At 43.8% G+C, this 21,153-nt stretch overlaps 1 protein-coding gene across 1 annotated transcript in view; it reads right to left on the bottom strand.

Moving 5' to 3' along the window:
- Window positions 1–690: 690 nt before the first annotated feature.
- MALRD1 (MAM and LDL receptor class A domain containing 1) overlaps window positions 691–21,153 on the bottom strand; it is a 439,175-nt gene continuing 418,712 nt past the window's right edge. The window contains exons 40-42 of the mRNA XM_084860474.1: window positions 9,122–9,185; window positions 5,642–5,707; window positions 691–1,099 (exon numbers count right to left, since the gene is read on the bottom strand). Of these exons, the coding sequence (XP_084716600.1) occupies window positions 1,013–1,099; window positions 5,642–5,707; window positions 9,122–9,185 (217 nt within the window). The 3' untranslated portion in view covers window positions 691–1,012. The remainder of the gene's footprint in view (window positions 1,100–5,641; window positions 5,708–9,121; window positions 9,186–21,153) is intronic.

Raw genomic sequence — 21,153 nt, 5'->3', positions numbered from 1 at the left:
CGCACTTCAGCCGCCCTGCATCCGTGGCTAGACAGCCAACATCGGCTGTCTAGGCATGGGAAGTCAGAGCGGGGAGTGCGGATGCCAGATGATGCATAGGAAGTGTCAGAACAGCACATCCGCCCTCCCCACCCTGGCATGCCCCCAGGAATGCCCCGTTTTCACCACTCCGCACTCCTCTTCCGAGTGCGGGGCCATTCCACACTGCCTGTGAGGCAGCGTGGGGGGGGGTGGAGGTCAGTTCTCAGGGAACCGGCCTCAGAGTGTGGGCTCCAAGGTCACTTCCTGGGAACTGATGCATCCTATGGCTGTCTAGTCATTGACTAGCGGCCATAGGATTGTGCCCTCAGAGTTCTGACTGGTTCTGACTGAAACCCAGAGAGGATTCATCGCCCCACTGATATTGGAGCCACCATCCTCCACTGATGGGATCACGTGGCCAGTGTGACTGTGTTTGCTTTGATAACAGCATGTGGAACTGACAAAATGAAATAAAGTGTATGAGTTAAACTTCTCTCAAGTAAACAAGATAGTACATTGTTACAGGAAAAGAAAGCCACTAAGGCTGTTCTATTGTGTCTAATATAACCTTTTAAGTTTTAGGATTTGGAATTATGGACATTTCTGAGTCACTGTTTTTCAATAAAAGCAGTGAAATTAGAATGCCAAGAAAACCCCATTCCTGCTTTTGATTAAATGTAACTTTCCTTTATTAATACACTGGAATTTGAATTGTTCAACCATGTAGTCGATTCAAAACTAAAGTCACCAAGACTGTTCCTTGCCAACATAAATATCACATTAGACACTGCTTTCCCATGTGGGTGGATGCTATTTTGAATGAAGTGTTATTTGGAGAGCATCATTATTCTAATATGAAATTCATTCCATTTTCATTCAAGTGACTAATGCTATGCCATTATTCAATTCAATTTTAGAAACAGAAAAACATCACACCAGATGAAGTTGCAAAAAGTATCTGTCCTGTTTTATGCCGATCTCCAGTGAAATCTCACAGCATCTCCACTTTTCCTTCTGCAGATAGGCCATATAGAGGGTTGGCAAAGGAAGCTGCCATTACATCATGACTGCAAGAGAGCTGGGGTGGTGGTGGGGGGATGGAAATGAGAAATTATGTCAAAAGAAGGTGCTAAGTTGCAATAAGATACAGCAATAACTCAGATGTATAAATAAGACAAAAACTAATTGGGGGGATACACTTCAGAAGAGATTTTCATATATGTCATATCTGAATCAGGGGTGGTCCAAGGCATTTTGCTGCCTGAGGTAAAAGGCCACAGCGTACAAAAGCCAACCAGACTGGCAGTTGAATCTTACATCAACACTGGTGATAGGACTACATCTTTCCCTGAACCTGAGGCTACCTTAAGGGGGCATGGAGGGCAGGTGGCATGGCACACAGCTCTGTCTGTTCTCTGCACCTGAGGTGGCTGCCTCCCTCTGCCTAGCTGCTGGCCCAACAACTTCAGTGCCCACTTAATGTATCTGCAGCAGTAGGCTTTACCTGTGGAAGCCCACATGACAATAAATCTATTAGTATTTAAGATGCTACAGGACCTTTAATTGATTTTACAACATTTCTTTGATTTTCAGGTAATGCCCACAAATGGTTTGATCATGAGAGGCCATTTTATCTTCACGTCAACACTGGAGATAATTTCGGCTGAGCGGCAGTTGTTGTTGTTGTTGTTATTATTATTATTATTATTATTGTTTCAATGTATATGCTGCTTGCCATATCAAAAGATATCTCTAAGTAATTAGCACAAGAAGAGCTGTGCTTGATCTGAGGTGTTGCTAAGGCCTGACCAAGGGGAGCATGTCCAGGGGCCCATGGTCCAGGGTGCCCCAAATGACTCCCAGACAGCAGCAGCAAACTGTCAGGCTGGTGGAAGCAAACCAGGGTGTGCTGCAAAAGAAAGTGTAGCACCAGCCAGTCAAGAGTGCTGTCAGGCATGCACCATTCTAATACAACGTATCTCCTGAATGCTGGGAGTGACAACAAGCTGAACTAATCAGATGCTTACTTTGGAGGCATGTGGCTAATGAGGGCACCAGTGCAGTGAGGGGCAGGTGTAGCTCTAGCGCCATTGCTAGCAAAACTCCTTGTTTTGGTACTGCCATCACTCTGGAAGGGAACATTTCCCCTCTAACTCATGGGCAATCTAACTTTTTGTTGCACCAAACTAAGTTCTGCAAGGCACCAATGTGCACATAAGTGGTTCACATACACGCACTTTCCCATTCATTTTAAAGCCAAGGTCGCTTCTGCCCATGCAATGGGAGGCAAGTCCAACAGTGAATGGAATATGGAGCTGGCTTGCTTATAAACTGGAAGGACAGCTGGTCTGTGATCTGCACACAGTGCAGTTACATTTCAAGCATTTATACAGTTACAAAATTAACATCCTTGCTAACATGGCTCATGGGACTTAATTTTGCATCGTAATGACTAAATCCTTGGTAGGATTCATATATATATGAATATGTATGTATGTATGTATGTATATATATATATATATATATATATACACACACACACACACACACACACACATATATACACACACACACACACACACTTCTTACAGGAGATGGAAGAAAAACCCACACTATGTAGATTTACTTATGGAAAAGAAGAAGATGAATGTCAACCTCCATGCAATGAATTCTATGCTTTTAGTCATTCCAGACAGCTTCTAAAGCAACTGCCTGGCTGAAAAGGGCTAGGCTGCTTGCTGTACAACATTGAGAGATATAATGGTGGATTGCACAGCTGAACTGAACATCTTGCCGTGAAGTCTATGGACACTGATTGTCAGGCTACCTGTGGGTAAACCATAGGCTATGAAATAAGAAGAGGATTTCAATCATCTCTTGATTTTTGGAAGATGCTGGAATTTGTGCATTTACCAAATGTTTTCTATGGGTAAAATCCAACACAAGTCCTACTTAGAGTAGACCCATTGAAATGGATGTAACTTAATTTAGTCATGAACAACTTAAGTCCCATTCATTTCAATAGGTCTACTTTATATAGGACTGATGTCAGATTTCACCAAATGATAAGAAACAAATAAGCAAACACCCACAATCTTATTGTCCTTTATAAATGCCATAGAGTTGGATCCAGACTAAGGAGATTTATCCACAGGTGACTTACCCCGAGCTGGCTGCATTTGGCCATTGTTAGGAATGCATGACGTTGTGGCCATCAAGCAGCCACTCTGGAGTTTTGCACCAAAAAAACAGTTCTTCTGAGACTACTTTTAGTCTGATTATTTTCCTTAAGTCGCCTTGTTTGTGCTTCTGTTGTGTTGTGCACCACCCTCCACATTTACTCCGGCATGATAGCCCTGCCCAGGGGTGTGTCTTTCACCTCACTGACCCTAGTCAAGGGGTGTTTCTCCAGTGTTTTCCCCGCCTGTGTTTCCTCACTGTTTCTGCCATTTCAGGGCTGGCTGGCAGAGAACCAAGCCTCTAACTTCTTTTAAAAAATTAAAGTGGTAAATAAAAATAGTACTTTTGTCAGCAGTACCTACACATCCCCCTATCCCTCTCAGTATGTCACTATCTCGCATTTGTCCAGTAATAGCCATATCTCCTATCTCACTACCTCACTATGCCACTATTCAGGGCCATAACAATTGCTGGACAAATATGTGACGTAGTGACACTGCAAACCCCTTTGTAGATATGCTTTTTTTAACTTGTTCCTTTCTGAATGGGAGATTTCTTTCACATCTCTATGCCTCTATCACGGATTTGCCTTATCACACAGTTGCGCTATCGTGCAATTGTACAATTGTGTGATAGAGCAAAGGTGTGATAGAGGCATAGACATGTGAAAGAAATCTCCTGTCCAGAAAGGAAGAAGTTAAAAAAAGCACACCTACAAAGGGGTTTTCAATTTCGCTAGGTCACTATCATACATTTGTCCAGCAACAGTCATGCCCCATATCTCAGTATGTCACTATTGCACATTAGCACTATCGTGCATTAGCGCTATCGCGTGATAGCGACAAATTGAGATAGTGGTTTTAGAGGGGGAAGAAATAAAGAAAACAATTGGAATCAGGCATAGCTTGAGGAAGGGGTCTCCTCAGAAGTAACTCCCATTGTAGTCAATGAGGCTAAGCTTCCATCCATCGCTTTACAGGGAAGGAAAAAGAAGAGCCTGGATGGGGGTGGGGAGGCTTTCTTATTGATTGCGCAGCCCTTGCCAGTCTGATGACATTTACTCTAATCCCCCCACCCCACCCGGAAGTATGTTCTGTGAAGCGGCTTATACTGGAGCAGTGCACTCACTTGTGGAGCCCTGCACAGGCCACAGTGCACCAAAGCCAATTCCTTGAAAAATTCCAGGTAAGCCTTGCTTCTCTGGTCCTTCTGTTGTTGTGGAGACAGCCCCTACAATCTCATTGTCCCATTAAAATCACCGTAAAAAGCTTTAGTTGGAATTAAGTGTGACTAACAGTCTGAATCCTTGCTACAATGCCCATCAGTATTACAACTGCAGTCAAAGATTGGACAATGAGACAAATCTAAGTCCCGTGCCCTATTACAGAGAGTAGGTACAACTTTGTGCCATGGTTCCTGTTTCAACGGCCAATAGATAGATCCTAGGATTCATGCTAGTCCCAAGTCACCTTATTTTAGGGATGGACGAAAGTCCCTTACCTGATCCCGACGCTTGCTTCACGGTGGGGGGGAGGCGCTCCATCCCTCCCCCCGAAATTCTGGCTGGGGGGGAGGCACCCCGTCCCTCCCCACCGAAATTCTGGCCGCTATTTGCGTTGCCCTTATTTTCGCCGTAGTCTACATAAGTGTTTACGTAGACTACACGTGCCAAAATAAGGAACGCAAATAGTGGCGCCCATGGGCGCCGCCATTTGCGTATGTGCTTTTTTTCCCCCCCAAAGTCAGCTGTGATAGGCTACATAAACTTTTACGTAGCCTGTCACAGTGTTTTTTTTAAATCTAGCCGTGATAGGCTACGTAAATCTTTACGTAGCCTATCACGTTTGTTTGTTTTACTTGGAAATGGTGGCGGCGGCAACCGGTTGGAAGACCGGCCGCCGCTGCCGCTGCGCCGCCGCTGGAGCACTGCCGCCAGGGACATTCGAGCAATGTAAGTCCTGTCCTGGGGTGGGGGGTGGTGGGGGGTGGCAGACCGTTTCTCAACCATTTTTGGGGGGCCGAATGCGCTGGCATTCAGCCTCCCTGAGATTCGTGGAGAAATTCTCTGACATCCCTACTTCTGATCCCATTTCACCCCAAGTAAATTCCTTACATGGAGCAGGAAAAGGGATACTCCACTGGTACAGCAGCAGGGTCAAAGATTACTGTCGCTCTAGTGCAAGTGGGCTGTTTGCCACAGAAGCACTAGGATCTTCATATGAGCCACTTCCTTAACAAAGCGACTAATGGAACTGGGCCACTGTCTTAGCAGCCCTGCAGCAAATGCAAGTAAAACTTTTGTATGCAAATGTCAAGAAAAGTTGAATAAACGAACTGTCGCTTCACCTACTAGCAGCAGAATGGGATCATTTTAATAACCCGCTCCAGGGAATAGGATTCTTCCAGAAAGCATTTTTAAAAGAAAACTATTCACACATACCTCCTGCTGCGCCTGCCACGGAGAAACACTGATCTGAACTCCCTGTGAGGCAGCACACTCTATAGACTACAAAAGAGACAAACATTAGCTTCAGGCCAACCTTATTCAGCAGTGAACAAAACAACAGTAATATTGCCACCTCTATCAATCCGAAAGCTTACAGGTTAGAAAGAGAGAGAGAGAGAGAAAAGAAGAAAATACTCATTTTGTAAACTTCCTAGGGAATCTGGTGGCTTTATCCGGACAGCGTGCCAGTAAAGATCACAGGGTATTGCAGGGACCAGCTCAGCGTCATGAATGCACATCCCACTAAAATTAGGAGAGTCAATGGCATTACTTTCAGAACTCAGACTTAAGTGGCTTCCTGCTCATCAGGAAACTAGATAGAAGGGAGATTTTAGTGACCTAATGCTAAGTAGCTGCAATGGCAGGTGGGAAGTGGAGTCCCCAAGGATCTGTATTTGAACCAGTGTTACTGTTTTTATTTGAATTGTTGAATGCCACCTTGGTGACATTTATGGACATTTATATAATATAAATATTATTAATAAATAATAAAATAAAATAAATTTGGTCTGATATAGCACGGCTCTTCTCATGTTCTTAGAGCAGGGTGCTTAGAACTGGGGATCCAAACAGCTATGGCAATGCCTGATCACAAAACATGCTGCGTGTAGAGCCAGGCAGGAAGGTCCTCCAGCACAAATGCTTAAAGCAATAGTACTTCAGCTGTTGGTTGCTTATCAGAAATGATATTAACGTTTTGAACTCAGTCCCTGATTAATTCATGACATACAGTGTTATTAAACACACATTTACACACACATGCAGATATTCTTCCAGGTTCATTAAACAAGTGGCACAATCTGGAAAAAGCTGTGCTCATTTAAATACTATTGAGATAAGTGGTGAAAGCAGCCTGACCCTATGCATGTTCATTCAGAACTCCTACCTTGCTCATTGGAACTTATTTCCAAAAAGGATTCAGTTCTTAAATTGCACTGATTTTAAGGAAATGTAAGCATATCTAATTTCCCTGGATTGGGCCCAGTAACTTTCAAATGTGTACATGTGCTTTGTCTTATGGCAAACAAATAGAATTTGATTAGAGCACTTTAAGCTCCCTTATCTGGGCTGAAAGGATGACTTCTGATTCTGACAGCATCATGTTCCTGTTTTTCAACCTGCTACTAAATGAATCCTGTTTGGATCTCTTTGAACTAATAAAGGAGTGCACAAGTGAAATGGGCAAGAGTATTTCTAACACAAGTGAATGACAGAATTGTAACAGAATGAATCTGACCTCAAATCAGATGTGAGGAACCCTTTACTGAAAGTAAGTGACACACCATGCTTAGTTTGACTTAAGAGCTGGAGAAATCCTATCGCATATTCATGAAAAGATAAAAGAAAATTTATTTGCCACTGCAATCCTGCATTGCAGTGCTGATCAGAGCTGGGCAGACAAAATGCAAGAGGCTTAATTTGCTTCTTGGATTCAAAATAATTCCAGATAAAGCCCCTTTGATGAGTTGTTTTTAATCAATAGTCTTAATAGCTGTCATAGGACAATTGCAAAGTAATTGTAAATGAAATCAGGAGGATATCACTGAGGTTTAACATACAGTAGAATTTCTGGCCCGCAAGTTACTCAGTGTTTGCCTCCTTTTTATGAAGCATGAAAGCTATGTGTACCAAATGGATTCCTAATTCCATTTGTAGGATTTGTATAAGAACAATAAAGTCTTTAACTTAACATTGGCAAATGGACTTCAGGAAACTCAGAGCATAGAGTACATTTTCTGCTGAATTTGGCTTGCTCTCAGTGCAATTTTACAGTTGTGCATTTTGTGACACTGCAGGTACAACATTAAAGAGAATGCTACACATAAAGCATTTCACGTCTCAGAACATTCAGAGGAGTTGAAGGAGTATAACTGGCTGAATGAAGTCACTAGTCCTTTCTGGCTACAATCATCAGGGTCCCCAACCTTTTTGTGTTGGTGGACACATTTGAAATTTTGGAAGTGTTGTGTGTGCTCTCACAAAATGACTGCCGGGGGGGGGGCTTATTCATAGAATGGCTGACATGGTGGACATGGCCAGTCACAAAATTCTCTTTTCCCAGGAGGTAAACTGGTGAAACTAAAAGAAAAGTAACTTGCCCAAGAACCAAAGTACAAGACAGGGGTGGGGTCTAAGCTCTAAAAAACAAAACAAAACCAATCTGTTGATCTCAAGTAGAGATGTTGGAGAAATCCACTACAGAACCAAATGAGTTTGGATTTTGATGAATCAGACCAGGGGATTCTGCAGTGGACCGGCTTTTCCCCTGTCGGATGGATTCTGCCAACTTGCAGACTGTTTTTCTAACTTTCCCAATTTTGCACAGATTTCATCATCAAAAAATATGCAAAAAAATTAAAACACGGCCAAAAATATGCAGGCTAAAGCATGAAAATGCACATTTGGGGGGATTTTGTGCATTTGGGGGGAATTTGCGCACTTTCGCATGTGCAAATTTGCACAAATGCACATTTGCACAAAGTCGGGAACTAAAAAAATATCCAGTTCTGTCCATGGGCCAGCTGTGGAATGAAAGGTGCCTGACAATCTGCGAAACACAGACAGAACGGATTTTACACAATCCATACATCCATAATCTCAAGAAAAGATGGAGTTGGAAGGCACCACTTTGTTTTGCAGCATGGTAACCTCCCAGTTTAAATATAAATAAATCTTAAGAATTAAACTTCAAATCAGGAGGGGAAGGGAGGCTGGTGGGTGCAATGAAAGGTGTCTGTGGGGACACTACAGCTCATGGGCTCCACAGGGAATTCCCAACATGAGGCACTGCAGTTGCATCATCTCCATGCATTCCACATGGATACATAGGAAGCTGCCATACCAGGTCAAGCTACTTGTCCATTAGGTCCAGCCTTGTCTACTCTGACTGGCAGAAGTTCTCCAGGGTCTCAGGCAAAGGGCCTTTTCCCAGCCCTTGATCTTTTTAAACTGGAGATGCCATGGAACCAAAAGCAGGCAAAGCATCTGCTCTATCACTGAGAGATGCTCAGTGAACCTTGTGCAAGCTCCATTGAAATGAACAGAGTTTTGACAGCAACAGTGCCTGGTGGATTGCCATTACTATTTCCAGAAAACAATGTGACTGGAAACTCATGTCGGCACCCCTCAGATTCACCAGCCTTCAGCGAAAATAACAACTGTGTCTCCAGAGATATCCTTAGCCCTGAATTGACTACAAAGTGGAGTTTACCAGCATGCTGACAGTCTATTGTAATAGAAATCTTTCCTCAACTGCCGGTGAGGATGTTGTACTTTTGTAAAACTTGTATTCTTCATTTGAATACATTCATCAAGGGATCCTCTCACTTCTTTTGATGAGCAATATACAAGGAAAACAATTGCAGCCTTATATCATCCACTTTAAAATGTGAATGACAGGCTGTTTCTACCTACCTTTACACTCTGAGCCTCATAAAGTGGGTTGTCAAATGCAGTATTGAGGCCCTCCTCAGGTTTCCTATAAAAAGACATAAAGTCAAAGGGCCATCAACATGCTGAAACTACTTCAGGTTACAAAGATGATGGGAGCCAAAAGGAAAAGAAGGATCAAAATAAATTCTGATATAAGGACATCCTAGTCATTATAATTATGGCATGGGAGATATAATTAAAATGGCATCTTTTCCCTCTAAGCAGTAAATGAAGGCTGTAATCCTATATGCATATACCGGGGAGTAGGCTTCACTGAACTCATTGGAGCTTACTTCTGAGTAGACATATACAGGCTTGCATTCTAAATGGACTATCCAAAGTTAGCTTCTCTTGTAGTTGTTGTGACACTGAATCTTCTGTGTTTTTTATTGTATTTTAAATACCGCTTGACACAATGTGACACAATCTGTGAACAAAAGGGCCATAATTTGGATATAATAATAGTCATATAAACAAAAAAAATTCAATTAAAAACCTGTGATTCCAAAGGAACATTCCAAGGTGACAAAAATTATTCCGACTTTTCACAAATATATCTAAATTGTTCCTCTTTTCCCTTCCTAACAGATTGAGAGGAGTCATTTTAACTGTATATAATATGAACCAAATCCTTGGTAACCATCAAATCCTTGGTAACCACTAAATCCTTGGTAACCAGTCCTCTATTACTGGACCCTCTGCCATTTTCCATTTACAAGCAAAGCTCTATTTTTGCTGTAACTATTAAGGATATAATTATTTTTGTTAAGCTTTGTCTATATAGCCTTTTTCATAAACAAACCAGAAAAATCAGTGGATTAAAAGGCAGTTATTCCAGAAATAGCTTAGATAATTTGAGCCATTTACTCACCCACCCCATGGCCTTTTGCTTTTTTGTGTCCCTATCATATGTGACAATAACCTGTATTTAGGCTTGGATATCTCCAACAGGAAAAGCTTAGCCTAATCTGCATTTTGTTTAGCTTTGCTAGCATCATATACCATTGCTATAACATTTTAAAATGACTTTATCACATATTAGTAGCAATGGACAAAGTTAATTCCTTAATACATATATTCTCCTACATTTTTTCTTCCTGCTATACCAGTCCTCAAGTCTCTACTCCATTTGTTTTTCAGCACAGTAATCCTCTCTTCCATAACCACCTCATCCCCAACAAGTACTTCATAGAAATTAGACAGGAATGGGCAACTCCTGGCCTGTGGGCTGCATGAGGCTCTCAGCCTGATTTTATGCAGCTTCTGGAGCTATTTGACTTCCCATTCTCCCCCCACCCCCCCCAGTGCTGAGTTCCTTCTGCATTCCTGGCCCCCTAGCCTGATCAGATTCTCCCTCTTTGACCTAGCTCAAAGCACTTGCTCTTCCACACACGTGTGAATATGTGCGTGCATGTGTGTGTGTGTGTGTGTGTGTGAGAGAGAGAGAGAGAGAGCGCAAGCACAGTTTAGTGTAGTAGAAACAGATGAAATGGACAAAAATGTGGGGACGTTGCTAGACGAAACCACCACTTGTGTGTAGAAAAGGTTTGTTTGTTTTAACATTGTGGTTCTGACAAATAGATGTTGAGTCAAAGTCACTTTAGCAGTTTAATTACATGGTTAGAATTCTAAAACCACATGCCCCAACATTGTCCCATTGACCTTAAGGAGCCTTCCATTTTGCTAAGCCAGTCCAACTAACTTCACTGTTCACAGCACAATGCACACAATGGAACTTATTTCCAAGTAAACCACACAGAATTGTGTTCTTAAACAACATGAATAGAGACAATCCTGCACCAAGCTCAAGAATGCTGAACTATGCTGGTACAGCCAGTCTCACAATGGCCTGCATTGGTACTGAAACTCAACGGGGCTTCAGATGACCTTCCTATGCACCATGTACCAGGTGGCCATGGCCTCACCATCTGCGTACATGAGAATGTGGCCCTTGAAACTAATTTTACGTGAGTGGGGGGAGGTCAGAGGGAGAGGAGGAGGATGGCAGGGGGGACATGGTTCAGACCTCTGGCAAGAGGGATCTGTCCTTTCCCGGGCAAGGAAGTGGGAGAGAAAAGGGGGAGCAGAAAGAGAGAGAGAGAAAAAAGGGATGTCCCTGCCCTCTTTTGGGCTTGCTTCTCCCCAATGCTGGCTTCTGCCAACTGTTGGCATGCAGCCCCTGTGAAATTATCCCTGGGGGAATGTGCCCCCCCAGAAAAGTTTTCCCACCCCTGGCCTAAAGCTCTATATCTGCTGACCTTGGCATAGTTCATCATCTAAGCAAGTCATAGCTCAAGTATAGACTGAGCCAGTGTTACGGTGGTACATTTTGAAGTACAGGTGCTCGTCAAGACAGTCCTCATAGCCACACCTCCAAGGAGAGTCCAAAAATGCAGGCAGCTGTGTTGATCCATATCAACAAACCAGTTCTAGTAGTTTTCATCTCTACCAGGAGCAGGTCTTTTGCAAAGTTAATGAATCTTAATTGCTTATTCAATACCAGGCAACCCCAAAATATTTTGCATTACAACAGGGATGGCTCACAACAATATACTGTTGCTGGGAAAATCTATTCTGCCCCATCCCAGCTCCTATAGGATTTCAGCTTAATTCAGAGAGAATAGGCAAGTCTGATGGGGTGGCAGATAGATTACATCATCATCTCTGCTAATTAAAAAATCCTGCTGCTTCAACCCTGGGCATTTCTGCACCAGGCTAAAATCCCGCAACCTTACTGGGGCTTTCTGCTTCCGGATTCTTTGAGGGATGACTCTTTTACACAGTGGGCATGTGTTTTGAATGGAAAAAGTCCTTTCTCGGCAATGTTCTATATGTTCCAATTATACAGCACCACCTAGTGGCTGTATTTTAGCACAACACTGCCATTTCATTAGGGATGGCGGAGAATTCCACTGAGACCCAAATGAGGCTGGATTCTTTGGAATCTGGCCTCTGGAATCCGCAACAGAATGACTCACTCATCTCCGCCTCCCGAGGATTTCCTGAAGAACAGCACGCTGGCTCAGTATCGCTGGGAGGAATACAGTTGCAAATGGTGTAGTGGACGCCACTTGCTGCTGTAAAGCCCTCAGTTTAACCTAATTGCTGCCATTTACAGCTCTATTTAGGTAAAAAAACAGGGCTTTACAGCCGCAAGTGGCGTCCACTACGCCATTTGCGGCTGTATTCCTCCCAGTGATACGGAGCTGGAGTGCAGCTCCACAAAATCCTCGGGAGGTGGAGCTGCTCCAGAGGATTTGGGGGGGGGGGAGGAACGGATCGCCTCCCACCCTGTGGATCCCCGCCCCCCCGGAACGGAAGGTAGGGGTTTTGTACATCCCTTCATTTCATACTGCTGTTTTTTTGCAATAACATCCGTTATTGCTTTATCTCCACTCTTTCTGAAGGTGTGCTAAAGCTCAGAAGGTGCAGGAGACGTCCTGGAGGTTGACAATGTCATGCAAAGGACCAGCAAAGGACCCACAACAAATCTGGATCGCACGATATATGCACCATGTGGTTGGTTTGCCTGTGAGTCTGAGCTCCACTACAGCACTGGATGGAGTTCTCAGACTATCCACCTCTGCATATCTGCCTGTCTACTTTACAGCTTGCCCCCAATCCACTATCCCTGACCATACACACGCACACCGTTCCTGTCCCTCCCCCATACATGCATTCTTCCCAACCAATAAGTTCTAGCAACCCCTTTTTTCCCCTATCGGCCCTGCCATGCTGAAGTTTCCTCACATGAGCCAATCAACCATTATACATGCTACAACAACAACACAGACCTGAAGAAGACTCTTCCAGAGTGCATAGAGCAGTTACTTGGGCTGATCTCACTCTAGCAATGTTTGCTTGTTGTCTACCATAACAGAGACATTGCCCTTATTGGAAATGATAGCTCATGGATAAAGTAATCAGCGGTGTAGCCTTCACAAGATCTCACAATGAGCATGAAGTTGTTTTGCCACTTAACAGCAAAGAGGGAGCCAACCCACTCTGCCTGCAAATTGTCCAAAGTAATCAGAAGACAGGCCAGAATATTATACTGCTTTGTATTATCGTACTTTGTATATGAAATGAAAATACACTAAGTTCCAAAATAACAAGGCTAGAGAGAAAAAGCAGGGATCAGTTTGAAGTTTGGGGTGGGGGGTGAGGGAATGCCAAGGGCCTGAATTTCTAGAGGGAAAAAATGTTTAGCGAGGGAGCTCAGAGAGGTTTTTTTTTTTTTTTTAACACAACCAAAAACACCGTTGAGAGGAGAAGGAAAAGTTTAATCATTCTGGATCCTCAGAGATCATATGGAGAACTGGTTTTTTGCTAAACTCATAACTGAAAAAGCAACAAATAGCGATTATGTAATATGCATCCTGCAGTGCACATATCCCACAGCACATGTTATCAGCATTGCCAAACATAGCTGGAGATGGGAGATATTAATCACAAAAAGCCCTAATCAAAGCTTAAAGAGATCATGCAGTGGTATCATGCATTTGAGGGTGCATTTAGGTGCCTGTTGATTTATTCAAAATATTTCTACCCCTCCCTTTTGTCCCTAGTCCTCATGGCACCTTCAGATATGGCCAGAGCTGTGTGTGAGGCCAAGCTGCTTTTCCATGCAGCAACCCCATGTGGCTGTGCGGCTACTTCTGAATGAGACAATCACTTGAGCGGGGCAGATGGCATGTGTCTGCCCCACAGAAATAACTGCCAATGCCATAAGAAACAACCAAGTGATTGGCCTTCCTAATGTTGCATAATTCAGACAAAGCCTTCAGCAAGATGGGAACGCTTCCTACAAAACTGGTTCCCACGTGACGGCAACTGCATCTAAAGGGCACCCCAGATCGTTAGGTTTCTCCATGATACACTGATGTTTGCACCGGGAGGGATGCAATCCACAGCGTTTTCTAAGATCTCTCACAGTCTGTGCTTAAGTTCCAGGTGTTCATGTGCAACATTCCATTCCTCACTAATGCTTTAAGCTGATTGGTGAGGACTTGTGATGTCACAAGTTGTCCCACTTCCTGGGAGATGTCCCACCCCTCCTCTTTCAGAATCAGAGCATGGAGACATGGTGGGCAAGTTATTTATTAGAAGTGGCAGAGCGACTTAGTTTGCATGCATAAGGTCCCAGGTTGAACGTTCTACCCCGACTGGCCATTATGTTATTTGTGATGTTGCCCCCTAGGCTTTGTAATTGCTGTAGTTTTCCCTTTATGAATCTGTTAGCAACAGATCAGGCCTTGTTGTCATGCATTGATTAGTTGTCCCTAGAAAGAATTTTGATCTGGTTTGCACCAGCTCTTCTTCAGTTTGGAAGAAACCTTCCTCAGGTTCTGGGTTGCAGCCTGCAGGCCTGGCCTTGCATTGTTTTCTCACATCATCCATCCAGCTCGTCCATCCATTTCCATTTCATCCATCCAGCTTAACCATTCCCCATCCTTCTACTACTAAGTATTGATCCTACATTTATTAGTTGTTTACTGTTTACGTTATGTTTCAATAAATATGAAGTTTTAAGTTATATAGTAGCAGATTGGATGTGAGTTTAGCTGCTTGGATAGCCACATAGCCCAATGTGTATTGAGGCCAGAATAGTGGAAAAAACAGCAATCTGGCAGGCCTGGTGACTCAGGCCCACTGGAGACTTCAGACTGAGTATGATGAGGTGTTTGTCCCATACTGTGGTATGGCACAGTGGTTTGTAGATTATTAGTAGTGTCAGGATTGAATAGCAGAGTGGAGTTCTGCTGATGAGACATGTAGGCATGGTGCAGGGAATGCATGCCTGATGCCTTCAGTGGTGATACTTTGGCTGCTGTGTGTTGAACCTGGTTCTCACAGATGATTTTAGTCTAAGTCCAAGGCAGCACAACTTCCTGTGCATACTTACTTAGATCAGAAACTAGTTGTGCTGCCTCCATATGCATGTGTACATCTGGATCCCCCTAGATATGGTTGCATTTGTAGCAAAGCATGCATTGAGCTTGCCTTCATTATGGGCATATATGGCCCTATGGCTCAACATATAATCTGTGGAGGGTTGGGTGGAAACCTCTGAATCAGTTCCATTGAGCTGAAGTCTCCAGTATCTTGCCAAATATCTGAACCACCAAGAGCTTGTCAACACAGAATTTCCCAACTTTGATGACCAACCTGAAAATGACCGAGTATGGAGGTCCACATTCCAAAATGTTACTAGGGATCTAGATATCACTGCAGGTGAGGAACTTGACCTGATACTCAAATGGTTAGGTAACGAGTCCTCAATCCATGCGAAGAGGCTCTGGGCAGCACATTCAAGCAGCACACAGCTGCTCTGAAAGCAGTATGGAAAAGGCTAGAGAAATGTTATGGCAGACCTGAGGTGATTAAGAATGCACTCCAAAAAGGTAGAGAACTTCCCTAAGATCTGAAACAAGGATAATCTTAAATTATGAGAACTGGGAGACCTGTTGCTGGAACCTGAGCCAAAGCTGCTGACCCATACCTAACAAGGCTCAGCTATCTAGACACAGCTTATGGAACAAACCCTACTGTGGAGAAATTTCCACACAACTTACAAGACAAATGGATCTCACTAGGCTCAAAATATAAAAAAGAGCATGAAAGTGTTTTTTCCCTCCTTTCTCATTCTTCTCAAAGTCCATCCGTGACATGGGCAGGGTCAAGAATGACCCAAGCTTCTCCTTGGGAACAGCCAGTGCAGCTAATACAACTACCTGAAGAATGAGAGGCCAATCCCAAGAGATGGCAAGTTTAGAGCCTCTGTGTCAGCCTACAAAACAGACATGACTCCTACCGCATCTGGTCTCAAAAGGATAGAGGACCCAGACAAGCAGTGTCCTTTATACAAGAAACATCATCCTCTAAAGAAATGCCAGGACTTTAGAGAGAAGCCTCTAGAGGAATGCAGAAACCTAGTCAAGGACTTTGGGATCCGTTTCAGATGCTGTTCTTCCACAGATCACTCTGCTAGAGACTGTAAGACACCCATCAAATGTGGGGAGTGTAGTGACAAGCACATCACTGCTCTCCATCCAGACTCTGCTAAACTTAAGCCTCCCAATGTTTCCACTCCTGCCATGAAGCATGTTGTGGAAGGAATCGCAATCTGAGATCACATCCCAGTGCACCCAGGCTTGTGGGAAAGAGTATCAGGGAGGTCCTGCTCAAAAATATGCTTAGCTAAGGTATTCCCAAAGGGCAGCCTGCAAAGGCAGTAAAGATGTATGCCATTTTACATTATCAAACAGGTCACTGGCTAAATCAAAATTCTTTGACTTATTTGGTCTTCAAAGGGACGACTCTCCATATTCACTAAAAATATGTTCAGGTGTTCAGGAGAGCCAGTGTAGTGTAGTGGTCAGAGTGACGGACTGGGAGCCGGGTTCTGGTCCCCACTTGGCCATGGAAGCTCACTGGGTGACTTTGGGCCAGTCACAGACTCTCAGCCCAACCTACCTCACAGGGTTGTTGTTGTGAGGATAAAACGGAGAGGAGGAGGATAATGTAAGCCGCCTTGGGTTCCTTGCAAGAGGAAAAAAGGCGGGATATAAATGCAATAAATAAATAAATAAATAAATAAATAAATAAATAAATAGTGGTAGACACAGCAGGAAGATGGGCAAATGGCTACATAATATAGCCTGCAGATGGCAGCGCCAAGCTTCAGCTCCCCACACTGATAGAGTGCAACCAGCTACCAGACAACAGGAGTGAAATTCCCACACCAAACATGGGACTCCACCATCCTCAGCTGAAGTCTCTAGCCAGATACATCCCACCACTGGTCCAAAATGCTCAAATCCTACTCTTACTTGGCAGAGGTGTTAGGTGTCCACAAGGTTTGCCAACAGCATAATGGCCCACATGACGCCCCATTTGAGCAAAGACTTGACCTTGAACAGGTCATGGTGGGCAAGGTCTGCATAGATGGAGTGTGGATACCTTTGCAACAGATGTGTTAGAGAATGGATGAGCTTCACATCTCAAACCATGCCCTGAGCACTTCTTAGTCAAAGAAAATCTCTGCATGAGAGTATGCTTAGTTGGGACTGCCCAATTAGGCACGGATATCCCTGCACAGCAGAAGCAGGTAGACACTGTTGGGAACATATATTCCAGACAACCAAGGATGATAACAAACCTGCCCCTTGAATAGAAGACAAAGAGTTCCTGAAAATGATGGTTACGGAATTCTTTAAAGATGAATCCAAGAGCTGGGTAGCCCCACTCCCATTCCATACACCCAGACGCCAGCTTCCCAACCATTGGGAATGAGCTGCCTCCTGACTCGCTTCACTACGTAAGAATTTGAGAAGAAAGCCAGAGATGAAAGCTAATGTTGTGGCTTTCATGGGGAACGTGTTCAAGAAACGTGTTCACAACCAGCTCCACCACTCAAAGAAGGTGAAAAATGTTGGTAGCTGCTGACATTTGGTATAGATCATCCACAGAAACCTGGACAAATTAGAATGGTCTTTGACTCAAGCGCTCAATTTCAAAGAGTTTCCCTGAACAATGTTCTCCTTATTGGGCTGGGCTTAACTAACACCCTCCTAGGAGTGCTTATTCATTTCAGAAAAGAACCCATTATAACCACAGACATCCAGCAGATGTTCTACTCCTTTGTTGTTTGTAAAGACCACCGCAACTACTTGAGATTTCCATGGTACAGTGATGATGACCACAACACAGACGTAACTGAGTACCAGATGCGGGTTCACGTCTTTGGCAACAGTCCATCACCTGCAGTGGCCACCTACAGGCTGCATAGGACAGCACAGCAGCAGCAGGTATGGTCAGGATGACAGACAATTAGTAGAAAGGGACTTTTACATAGATGGTGTAAAATCATCCTGGTGGTTCCACATGGGCCTGTGGCCCAGCTAGAGTCCACCAGGAAAAGAGCCTTCAGTGTGGTGGCCCCCTTCCTGTGGAACTCCCTGCTTTTGGAGGTCAGGCAGACGCCGACGCTGTGTTCCTTCCAGCACCTCCTGAAGACATTGTTATTCTGGGAAGCCTTCCGACCAGCTGCGGATTATTAAATTTGGTCTTATCGGAACTTGTTCCTTTTAAAATGTTTTAATTGTGTTAACATGGTGTTTTATTGTTTTATCTTTGCTGTTCACTGCTCGAAAATCTTTTGTTGTGGAGAGGTATATAAATATTGTAAATACATAAAATAAAATAAATAATAAAAACGGTGCCTTCATCAGAGGAAGCCATTGACCTACTCAAGAGAACACAGAAGATGCTTCACAAAATAGTATCCAACAGTGCTACAGTAATGAAAGCCTTTGCTCCAGAGGGCCATGCAGAAGGACTGAGAGCTCCAATATAAGCCCTTGGATTAAGCTGGGACATTAACAATGACACATTCACCTTTCAGGTACATGATAAACCATTCACATGTTGTGGCATCTTGCTGACAGTGAACAGCTTATTTGATCCAATAGATTTGCAGCCCCTCTTACCATACAGGAACAATTCCTGCTGGGAATGCTTTCTTCAGAGACTCGAGATTTGGACACTCCATTGTCTACTGATAAATGGTGACAGTGGTAAATATGGAAAAATTCCTTACAGGCTGTCCACAAAGTCCAAATACCATACACCTGTGCATCAGTTTCACTTCACCTACTTGAAGGTCACCAATGCAGAAGGCAATCATCACATTGGATTCATCCTTGACAAGGCAAAATTTGCATGACAACCTAATCATTCAGTTCCAAGACTGGAACAGTGTGGTGCAGTGCTAGCAATGGAGATAGCAGGGCTAATCTTAGATGAGATGGACATACAACCTGAGGCTGTCAGTTTTTACACTGACAGTAATGTAGTGCTAGGCTACAGACACAATTAAAGCTGGGCCATAGACACAACTGAAACATACGTCTATGTAAACAACAGAAGAGAGCACCTTAGGAGATCAGTGCAACCTCCCAAATGGTGCTACATTCTCACAGCCCAGAATCCTGCAGACCACACTACAAGGTCCATTCCAGCAGCTCATCTGATAAAATCTATGTGGTTAAAGGGGAGTTCCTCTTGGGCCAGGATAACGTCTCCCAAGTGGTAGAAGGCTCGTTTGAACTTGTGGACCCAGATACAGATGCAAAAATTCATCCGTAGGTGACCACCATTGAGACCGACATCACACATATAAGTTATCTGAGTGCTCATCATTTCCATCACTTCTCCAGGTGGACATCACTCCTGTTAACTATATGCACCTTTGTTGCATCTATATGTGTATGCACCTTTTGCCAATCGCCAGAAGACCTACCCAGCAGCTGCCACAATTGGCATTTGTGCCCCATGCAGTGGATGATCTATTTCAAGCAGAGGAAGGCAAGACTGTCCACAAGACTGAAGTCAAGACAACAAAGCAAGGGACAGTAAAAATATTTATTAGACCTACTGTTCAGCTTGTGCAACCCATGTCCAATGACGAGGCGCACTCATAGTTAATGTGGACTAACTATTGTAGTTAATAATGACTATTGTATAGTCAGCAAATTATGTTGACAGTGGAATCTATAGATTTCAGTTGGGGAGTGTTCTGCCCCAACTGGGCATTATGTAATTTGTTATGTTGCCCCCAGGCCCTGCAATTTTGTAATTGCTTTAGTTTTCCTTTTATGAATCTGTTAGCGGCTGATCAGGCCTTGCTGTCATGCAGTGATTAGTTGTCCTTAGAAAGAATTTCAACATGGTTTGCACCAGCTCTTCTTCAGTTTGGAAAAAAAACTCCCTCAGACCTGGTTCTTTGCTACAGCTCTGGGTTGGAGCTTGAAGGCCTGGGCTTGCATTGTTTTTACACCTCATCCAGAGTGCTCGTCCATCCATTTCATCCATCCAGCTTACCCATTTCCCATCCTTCTGCTACTAAGTATTGATCCTATTTTTATTACTTGTTTACTGTTTATGTTATGTTTCCATAAAGACAATGTTTTAAGTTATATAGTAGCAGATTGGATGTGAGTTTAACTGCCTGGATAGACACACAGCCCAACATGTGTTGAGGGCAGAACATTTAATTCAGTGCAGGCTGGTAGCTCTGATGTCAGTGGGACGGTGAATCCAAGCACCTTGGATAGCTCCTTTAGAGTTCTGACTGGTTCTGACTGAAACCTGGAGCAGATTCACTGCCCCACTGACAGCGGAGCTACCAGCCTCCACTGATTTAATCCCCAGTCCAAGTAGGACTGGAAAGACTCCGGTCTGAAACCCTGGAGAGCTACTACCAGTCATTGTAGACAATACTGCGCTAGATGGACTAATAGTCTGAATATGTATAATGCAGCTTCTTATGTCCCTAATTCAGCTTACAGTTTTGGGAAGAGAAAGTATGTTTGAGACAGTGAGTGACAAACCTGAATGGAATGGAATGGAATGGAATGGAATGGAATGGAATGGAATGGAATATTGATGTGTGACAAGAATGCTATTGCCGACAAACCCTTAGGTGGAAAATCTATATACTTTGGATCAATGGCTTTACAGAGGACAACTCAGGATCCCACAGCTCCAGCCCTGAATTCAAACCCTACACACAATACAATCTGGAACATATGGTTGCTTTGGGCATTCACCCAAAGCAGCAACAAAGGAAGCCTTAGTGACTTCTACTTCTCTGCCAAGGCTTATGGGTCTTGTGCAAAGGAGGGGAGGAACAGATATCCCCTGCAGCAAGATCTGTGTGCTCCCTTGTACGGAGAGAATGAAGGGGATATTTGCATCCCGACCTTGACACAAGACAAAGATGCAGCAACATACGACGTGGGAGTCACTCAGGCTTCCTCTGAGGCCTCTTTGGTTGAAACCTCCAAAGCCATCCATAGACTAGTCACCCTGATCCAGCAATCAGTTCTGGATGCTGGAGCTTCAACAGAAGCATAGGGGTTCTCCCCTCTAGCCCCTAGATGGCTCTCCCATTCATTTAAAAAAGGGGTGCAGAACCAAAAATGCGTGAGAGAATGACTTGCCCCCCACTG

Source organism: Heloderma suspectum, chromosome 5 (genome assembly GCF_057233095.1).
Source record: "Heloderma suspectum isolate Gila_16-S chromosome 5, 16-S_ref, whole genome shotgun sequence".
NCBI classification, from domain to species: Eukaryota; Metazoa; Chordata; class Lepidosauria; order Squamata; family Helodermatidae; genus Heloderma; species Heloderma suspectum.
The sequence above is the reverse complement of the archived record's forward strand: the minus strand, read 5'-3'. Positions and strand labels throughout refer to the sequence as shown.